Source organism: Oreochromis niloticus, linkage group LG2 (genome assembly GCF_001858045.2).
Source record: "Oreochromis niloticus isolate F11D_XX linkage group LG2, O_niloticus_UMD_NMBU, whole genome shotgun sequence".
Lineage (NCBI taxonomy): Eukaryota > Metazoa > Chordata > Actinopteri > Cichliformes > Cichlidae > Oreochromis > Oreochromis niloticus.
Window position 1 is genome coordinate 15,534,534 of NC_031966.2, and position 10,237 is coordinate 15,544,770.

The 10,237-nt window shown below is 38.0% G+C and overlaps 1 protein-coding gene across 1 annotated transcript in view; it reads right to left on the bottom strand.

Moving 5' to 3' along the window:
• LOC102078017 (signal-regulatory protein beta-2) overlaps window positions 1-6,763 on the bottom strand; it is a 31,005-nt gene extending 24,242 nt beyond the window's left edge. Inside the window, exon 1 of the mRNA XM_025910485.1 lies at window positions 6,539-6,763. Coding sequence (XP_025766270.1) covers window positions 6,539-6,605 — 67 coding nt within the window. The 5' untranslated portion in view covers window positions 6,606-6,763. The remainder of the gene's footprint in view (window positions 1-6,538) is intronic.
• Window positions 6,764-10,237: the final 3,474 nt, after the last annotated feature.

A 10,237-nucleotide genomic window follows, 5' to 3' on the forward strand; every position in this document is an offset into this window, starting at 1 on the left:
TATCGCTGTGCCATTGAGAGCATCCTCACTGGATGCATCACCACCTGGTATGTCAACAGCACCGCTTACAACCGCAAAGCTCTCCAGAGAGTAGTGCGGTGCTCTGAACGGATAATTGGAGGTGAGCTTCCCTCCCTCCAAGACATCTGAGGAAAGCGGGGAGGATCATCAAGGACTCCAGTCACCCTAGCCATAAACTGTTCAGACTACTTCCATCAGGAAGGAGGTTCTGCAGTATCCGGTCCAGTACCAGCAGACTGAGAGACAGCTTTTTCCACCAGGCCATCAGACTGCTGAACACTTCATAGACACCTCACCCTCACTACTGGAACTTCAACATTATGCACTCCACACTGAATATAAATGCCACTTGTTTTGCACATCTCCAACTACCAACCTCTGTATATTTTATATATTTTATCTTATTGTTTACTCTATTTAATTTGTAAAATATGTATACACACACACACACACACACACACGTAGAAAAACATATTTAGTATACACATCCAGTAATGCATACACTCTTATATTGTACATATATTTATTACTCTCAGATTTAGCCATTCTTACATTTTGCTTGTTTTATGTTATTGTATTTTTGCACACCTCTGTTGCTTGTGAAGCGCGCACACAAGAATTTCACTCGCATGTAATGTACCAGTGTACCTGCACATGTGATGTGACAATAAAAGCGATTTGATTTGATTATATAGATACACCCTGCATGTTTCTGCTGTGAGCCTGCGGGAAAGTTTACAACAAAAAATCCCAAATGAAAACATTGTGGCCGCTTAACTGAGCAGTTTATTTGTTTGACGCTTCATCACAGAGTCAAACAAATGCATTCATTTAAGCTGAGACACTAGCTGCTGTGATACAGAATATCCAGGAAAGCAATATGTACATATACCTGACTCTAGCTGGCTGCTGCTTAAATGGCAGACCGGTAGCACTTGTAAAAATGCTAACGTATTTTCCGCACTATAAGGCGCGCTTAAAATCCTTTAATTTTCTCAAAAATCGACAGAGCGCCTTATAATCTGGTGCATCTTATGTATGAATTCTGGTTGTGCTTACTGACCTCAAACCAATTTTATGTGGTACACGGCGCTCAAAAATCTGTCAAAAACTGTTTTAGTACGACTTAAGCTACGAAGCCGCACCGCTTGATGGATTGTCAGAGCATGACGGCTACCGTAGTCTCGAGCCTCGCAGAGTAATCTGGATCCAAAACTCCGTCCGCTTCAGGTCCCAAAGTCAAACGAACACTGCAACATCACTGAGAGTTAACAACTATCTAAATTCTTACATCTTTATTAAAATGATCAGAGTTGCTGCTTTACCAGGTGTAACAATTAAGTTTAACATCCAGGCATCCATGAAAACAGAATTTATCAAATTTAACAGAGTTAGAAGTTAACAGGACGTTAGCTCACTAGTTTCCACCTAAACATGATATAGCGTGTTCTGACTAGTGATGGCACAATACCACCGATATCATAAATTTGGATATCTGCTGATACCGATATAAATCCGACATTGTGTATTTCGTAATCAATAAAATATTTTTTAAATATCTTGCTGCATTTTGTATAAGTTCATACTCAAGTTTTAAACAAAGCAAAACTAAAGCTATTCTGTTACACCTCTATGCAAAAAATACACTGCACCCAATATATTTCATAGTTCAGCAATACTGATCAATCTAATAAACTTAAACCTACTCCATCCTTCCTATTCTGGTATTTTAAAGAGTACTTAGTGTAAATATAAAACAACCTAACTAATAGGGTTTCAAACTCCCAGCAAAAAAAACAAACAAAAAAAACCAACAATAGGGAACCACCCTCCACACTCATGCTTAATTGACGTAATCGACTTTAATTTAAAGCACGTGTAACAAAAAAAAAAAAAAAATGCACAGAAGTCAAAAATTTTTCTACAATAAAATAGATTCAACATCTTTCTTCAACAGAATTGCAAAGGAAAAAGTACTATAGCTTTCTAGGTTATAAATTTGACTTAATAGTTTCTATATACAATAATGGATTTCTATACCTTTTATATCAGATGAAAACTTTGGTTGTAAGATTCAGATAATTATTTATTAAAAGCTAGACATGACAATTAAAAAAAAAAGTATGTCTTTGTGCCCCCGTTTCCCTGTTAATGCCCTATCGGCCCCCCTGGCAAAACTTTGCTAGACCCGCCCCTGCACAGTTACCAGCCGTCAGCTACGTAGAAAAGGATCCTGGTGTAGAAAGTAATATTAAATAAACAGTTTATCAAGTTTAAACGTGCGGCTGTTGTTTATCCGCTGGTTTCCTCTTTCTGGCGCAAAGTGGGCGATAAACAAACAAGAGAGACGGGAGTCGCGACAGAAAAGCCGATCAGCTGATCATTGATCAGTTTCATGATTGAAGTAGCAGCAGGAGAGGAAGGGGAGAGAATGAGAGGCAGTCGCTCCATATATCGGTTGTTAAGCTTAACATGGGAATGCTTTACTAACATTCAGAGATGAACTTACACACTTGCTTTATTTCTCTGGGATAGCTTTCTCCGAGATGAAATGCCGGTTTGGAAGCACGTAGCGAGGCTCCAAATGCTCAACCAGACCGCCGACAGGTCTCGCGCGTTACAGCCGCTCTATCACGAGACGCATACTCCTCCGACGTGCTAAGGTTATGAGCTGGGTTACGCTATGTCGCAAGTTTTGTGAGGTGTTTTTGTGATATTTAATGGATCGGATTACATTTTTTATTTCTCTCCAATATCTGATACAGTAATTTAGGTCAGTATCGGACAGATACCGATACGTAATATCGGATCGGTCCATCTCTAATTCTGACTGACAGATTTCTGGAAAAATTCAAACGTAAAGCTCTGCTATCACTTCCAACATAAATGAAGACAGAAAACTAAACAGCAGTGACTTTTGGAGGGTTACTGAAGTTGGACTAGCTGGTATATAATGATGTGCTACATGATCGCTGGCAACACAACTATGTTGGCATCACATATACACAGTGAAGCTGGAGGATGAACGCTAAATTTTTTCCACTCGATAAAAGTTAACGTGAGGGTTCCCGATGGTTAGGGACAAATGCAATCGCATGGCAGGATGCTGTAAACGGACCAAACTTCAGTCAGGAGAACAACTGAGATAATCCATCCACAATACGAGGTTAGTCATTAATGTACTGCAACAACATGGGAATAGAGCAGCTGCGAGAGATTTCAACATTAATGAATCAATGGTACGGAAGTTAAGGAAGCAAGAAGAATGAGATGAATAAAATCTGACTGTTTTGTTTCGCTTAACGCGCCTTATGATGCGAAAAATACGATCCATGTCTGGCGAGTGTTATGTTTGTGCCACTCCTCCTCTAGGTGATAAGCAGCTAAGTAAACTGATCAGCATGTTCTACTTTACGTTGAACACTGTTTCACTCACAGCTACCAGAAACAGACGCTCATGTTGCAAGAGTTTATAGAATCTCGTTAACACAGAGCATTCCCTTTGCAAATGATTCAAAAACGTATTTGTGCTAAGTGGGGAAAGAAAAACAAAAAATAGGGCAGAAACCAAACATTGAGTCTAAATAAATAATATATAAATTCCAAATAGAAAACGGAACTTTTAGCAACCAAAACAATGAAAATAATTGGGTATTTCTTTTGTTTGTTTTGTTTAGTTTTTCCCCATTCTAGCAGCTGGTGCTGTTAGTTTTCTTTTTTTACTAAAATAAATAAATAAATAAAAATAACCACCTAATTTAAGCTATATGCAAAGACTGCACACAAATACCACTGTGGGGGAAATGAAGGCTTTTGTTGCATGCTGAAGATGCTGGAAACCTGGTATGTGACACTACTATCTCATGGAAACCTCCATAGCTAGGCTCTATAGGGAGGTGAAGAGTGTGGGGTAAACCGTTTCCCATATAAAAGCTAAACATATATCAGCTGATTGCAGATAGACGTATTATTCATGCATGGATCAGTGCATATATTGCAAACTCACCTACGTTTATGGCCCACCCTCGCTCAACAGCAAGTTTTCCTGCCTGTGAAAGAGACAATATTTCAGTTCAGTTTCCTTTATGTGACCATAAAAATGTATCAATGATCCTTTCTGGTTGACAGAGACAGAAAATCCCCTGAAAGGAAAATGACCTTTTAAAAAATAAACTACGCAATGCAACAGGAATCTTCAAGTGGCTCCTGCAGTCACCATGAACTGATTCATGTTGACTGAAAAACAACAACAAATAAAAGGTGCAAAGCGATGCATTCTAATACTGGTTTTCTGTGCATGGCACAGATTTAAAAATGAGTAAGTACCACTAGTGAATCCGACTTTTAACTATGTAAAACGTACTATTTCTAAATATGCATATGGACAACAACAGACTTAACTACTGCCAAAGTTAAGTGGACTCATGCGCTTTTCTTTTCTTTCCTTTCCTTTGGTGCTCCGACTTTGTCCCATGCGAAGCGCTCTGCTCTGCTTAGACTTCAGCAGTGACGTGTAATTAAAAGGTGACAGGTTTTCAAACAACTTGTCCATGGGAGCCCTGTCACTGTGTCGTGGAACAAAAACCCGAAGCCACACAGACCAGCTTGTGGTGTACAGCAGGATATTATAGAAGTCAAACAAAAAGAAATAAAGAAAGTGGGACTAAAGAGTACTACCCTCCAAAAACCTAAAATCTTTAAAAGTTAATATATCTGAAGCCAAGAATTATTCAGCAGAATACCAATGTAAAAGGAATATTTACAATTTCTTTGGGAGATTTCATTGCAGAGCCTCACTGATTCAAATCTACTCCTGAGAGCAGCTTTCTTAAGAAACGTGAGACGGGCAGCATTTCAAGTTCATTAGTTTCTTCCTGATGTGCCTGCTTACACCTCAGGAAGACATTAATTGGGCCTGGTTGCACTCCTGGTTTAGCCTTTAGTAAAAAACATACTAAAGGCTTATTTATCTAAGCCACTTCACAAATAAAGGGCATTCTTAGGAAAGTAGTTTCAACCTTCAAACTCAAAATGTTCTCAAGTATTGGCGGTCAAAATGTCGTCAGCTAAACAATTTTTTTTTTAAACAACGACAAGGCCGTGGTAGGTCACGATTTCTCGGTAGGAAAAGACAAGAGTGGCTGCTCTGCCATGTATAAGAGCAGCATGTATAAGAGAGGAGAGGAGATGTGACCTGGGGAGATTGTGTGTAAATGCCAGTATGGTTCTCTGATGGATGAGTAATAACACAAATTTGCATGTATGCACACAGTTTGGCCATGGACAGAGTGTGTGCGTAACACTCCACTCTGTCTGGGGAAAACAAGAACACTCTGTTACAGAGCGTAGCAGGCATATTTTACAACAGCCCTCGAATCTCATGTGCACCACTCTCCTCAGTTCCATCGACCACCAGGCCCAGAATGCATTCTTTGAGAGAAAATACATTTGGCATGATTTCATTTGTAATTACATCAAGCATATGCTGAGAAAACCATATGATATTCGTTGTTTGCATTATAGTGGGCATATAGTTCAGGTTCATTTAGGTCTTCTTCTTGTACTCCATTTATTTCTTATTCTCTATTTCTCCATTTTCAGTAAGAACACTCAAAAAGGCAGATCCCAGATTCCAGTTTCTCCCTATGCTCCACTAAAAACTACATGAGAAAAATCAATCAATTTATAGGATTTATGATTTCCACTGGACTCACACCTTTTAATTTAATATTTTCTTCACAATCAGATCAGCCAAAAATATTAAGATATAAATCCAAGAGAAATAATGTGTCAATATGAGTTTTAGCTTTTATGTGCCTGTCAGACAGAAAGAATGTGTTCCAGATAAACTTGGATAAAAATATTGTTTTCAAACCAATCTGCCTCACACAGTCAGCGAACAGGATTTTAACCCTTGTGCTCCCCTTCGGGGCAGCCCCAGACCCCGGGGGTCCCAGAGTACCCCCCCACCCTCAGTAGAGACAGGTGAATGAAAATGAAAAAACAGAACGATCATTTGGGGTCGTCAAGTGCCCCAGAGCGATTCTAAAAATCAGTGGCACAGATACCTTGAATATCCAGTGTAGTTCCATTTCCAAATAATATCTCCCCACATGTGTCCACAGCACAGTAGTAAGTCCCAGCATCAGATGAGCTGACATTCTTAGAGAAGCGATAAACACATCCATCCTGAATGTCAGTTCTTTTCTCACATTGATCAGTTCTGTTTCCATCAGTGTAGATGATGTTTGGAAGAGATTTATTAGATCCGTCTCTGAACCAGAAAACATTATGATGTCCTGAACATGAGTTTTTCTCAGAATTTGTCAGAACTGAACATTGAAGAGTTGCTGTGTCTCCTGGACGGAGTGGATTTAATTCTATTGGCCGCTGTAAAACAATATAGTTTGATGTCCTTTCAGTGTTTCCTGTGTAGTACAAAATGTAATACAAATAAATTATTCAAAACATTTTCAGAGGCATTTAAAAATTTAGTAAAAGTTGGTCAGTTCATTACCTTTTACTAACAAATATGTCCCACTCCATTCAAGTTGAATCCAGGTGTCTATTCCACAGTGATACATTCCCTCATCCTCTTGGACTACATTCCAAATGGTCAGGTTGCTAAAATCTTTACTATTATGTGCAGAAAATCTTGACTTAAGAAACTCTGAAGAAGGTTTTCCATAAAGTGACACTAATAATTGAAGAGTATCTCCGACTCTCTGCTTGTACCATTGAACTTTTCTGCTGCCGAGCTCTTCATTTGGTAAATCACATATTAATGTTGCTGTTTCACCAACATGAACTGTTTTCACTGGAACCAGAGAATCTAAGATAAAAGAAAACAGAGTTTTTTTCATGAAGTAAAAACATTTAGTTTTTATGTTATTATCTCTATGTCTACACAATTTATATGAATCTATTCAACATAAATAATACGTTCAGTGTGGTCAGATAGCCAGATAAAACAAAAAACAAACAAACAAAAACAAATCCCCCTTACTTCCTCGATGAAGAAAAAGCAATGTAATCCATAAGACGACCATCTTGAAAATGCACCTTAGGGTTTTTCAGTAAGTTAAGAAAGGGAAATGAGCACACTGGGTTAGACCATAAAATGCGTCCGATTGGTTAACACAGAAAACACTTAAGATAACAGGTTCTGCAGTTCAGGGAAATGTTGAGTTGAGGGACCATAACATTTTGTTCTTCAGTAGTGTTGAAGAGCAGATTTGACTCGCACAGCATGATTTATTTTCTTCAAAACCAGAACTAATGTGTAATTTGTGGTGCAAATTACATATGAAAATTACATAGCAAACCAAACTGACTCTGTTCAGACTGTATCTTTTCTTTGCACTACTTCCAAGCACTTGTAACTTGTAAATTTGTAACTAATCTAATGTGTGCCTTTGTGTTTTATTGGTATTTTGCATATATTCCTCTTGATTGTATATATTTCTCCTGTTTGCTATTTATTCCTGTTGTCTACTATTTAGATTTTATTCTGGGACAGCTGGTATGGAGCACCCACAATTTCGTTGTACATGTACAATGACAATAAATGGCTATTCTGTTCTATTCTGTTCTATTCTGTTCTATTTTGTCTTGTGAGAATTAGAGTACAGTGAACACTGAAAAGTTCCTATGTCTCTTGAACAGACAGAATCAACTGTTGGATATCAGTGTAGTTTGATGTCACACACACTGACCGTGGCACTGAGATGGACAGCAGAGTGAAGGCAAAAGGACCAACAAGTGCTCAGCATCTCTGGCAACTCCTTCAAGACTGCTGGAAAACCATTTCAGGTGACTACCTTATGAATCACATCGAGAGAATGCCAAGCGTGTGCAAAGCAGTAATCAACTCAAAGGGTGGCTAGTTTGAAGAATCTAAAATATAAAACATGTTTTGAGATATTTCACACTTTTTTGTTTACTATCACTATTTACATTTGCAATGTAAATAGTCATGTAAATAAAAATAAAAAAAAAACATTAAATGAGAAGGTGTGTCCAAACTTTTGATTGGGAGTGTATAAGTTTTAATTTTCTAAGTAATCACATTTCTAAAGGTACTACTGATATAGAATTCCCACCAGATCTCATTAACAACCCATCCAATCCACACATGCAATGAAAACAAACTATAGATGTATACTAGAAAAAGTTTTATTTCCTGGGAAAATGGTGTGTGAATGCCATGTAGCAGAAATGTAGTGGAAGTGTTGCTGAAAACAGCTGAAGAAGGAACTATCTGCTGAAAAGAGGTGAAGAAGCTGAACTGTCTGCTGAAGACGGCTTTATTTGAAAGGGTACACTGAAGAGAGTCAAGAGAGATATGACGTAATGTAAAAAAAGACAAAGTAAAACAGGGAGTAACGGGAACACATGCACAGAGGCGCAGACAGACACACAGAGACATGACTGGGGAAATATGGATAACATGACAGGGAACACAGAATGAAACATGAGGGAAGCAAGTCTCAAGAACTCACAACAAAGATAATCACTGCCACACAGAGGGAGACATAGAGGGCAAAGACACAAGGGGGAAATACTAAATAATCAAAATCTAAACAGAAACAACCTAGGCACTAGAAAATCAACTTAAGACTACCAAAGAGGACTTAAACATGAAACATAATACAAAATGACATCAAAACACGAGAAAATTCAAAACACTGGGTCAAATGACTCAGGATCGTGACATCCACCACTTGTAAACAAAGCTTCTCTGCCTGGAGAAAAAGTCTTCTCCAATCAGCATTCATGACACATACTTTAAATTTAACTATGCACCTGTCTTTCTCCTTTGAAATGCCTTTGTGCACCCCACCTCCTCCATATTTCCTCCTCTCATCATTCAAGCTCCATTCACGCCACTTTTATCTCCACCACCAGTGTCTCGGCTCGAGGTCCTGCTCCAATCGCTTTCACAGCTGGGGTTCCGTTCTGCTGAAATGGGCCATCGGATAGAGCCAAGCATCTATCAACACTCTGTTCATTAATAAATCATGTTCATTCTTTCCAATGACCTCTCCTTATTGAAATGACAGTTGGCTATTGTCTTTGAAAGCCAGCTTGATGCCGAGCTACTGGTATGTATATTTTTTGTATTTTTAATGGGAATTTCCATATTTCATTACTAAAGGCTGGTGCTTTGCAAGCTGAGAGGATAGTAGGTTTTGCACATAAATTTTGGAAAACCCTGTGCTCTCTGACAGGAGGCTGACTAAAAACTGGCTCTGAAACATATGACAAAGAAGACCCAGGACTGTTGAACAGCTATTGGACAATAATGGGGCAACTTTCACCAAGTCCAGCAACTGGTCTTTTCAAATCCCAAACAATTATGAACTGTTGTTAAAAGAAGAGGGGATGCTACTCAGTGGTAAACATGTCCCATACTGTTTTTATATACATTTTACACAGTGTCCCACATCTTTTAAAACTATGGTATACACGTATCAGACTGTGAGACTGAAAACATTGATTTGGATGAATGAAAAACACTACATCCAGATGGACAGAATCCACTTTCTGGCATTACCATTTGTTAAATTCACTTTTAATGTGACATATTTTTATCACTAGAGAATGTAAATAATAATAATAAAGGCAGTTAAATTTAATTTGACGAGGATGAGATGGCAACGCAGTGATAAGATGGTTACCTCAGGGAAGGAACTGATTTAAGTTTTAAAGTCTGAAGTTATATATTGTCCACACATATCAGTAAAAATAGGATTAAAAATTAGTGACCAAAATAGTCTTAGGACACATGGAGAAGAGTGACTGGGGCCTGGTGGTATATCACATATGTTTGGTTCCTTCTGCCCACACAAGTGGGCTTTACGAATTTTACAATTAGGTATGGTATGGTGGTATTTACGAATAGAGGACAATTGTACAATGACAATCACAATGTAATTGCAGAGTGTTAGGTCATCTTTATAATTACTTTTTTTTAATGTAGTGTAAAAATGCATTTACATTCTGCATAGAAAGAAAACAAAAAACAAGAAACAGAAGCAGCGGTGGTCTTTATTTATTAATCATTTACTGGTTTAACTGACAGATTAACAAATGCATTTTTTTTATTTTCATAATCTAATATTTTTACAAAGCAGAGAAATTTACATGAAAGTATAATTTTTCATTTAGGCAATATATTTTGTAATAGCAATTGTTTTCTTCAAGAATCACTGTG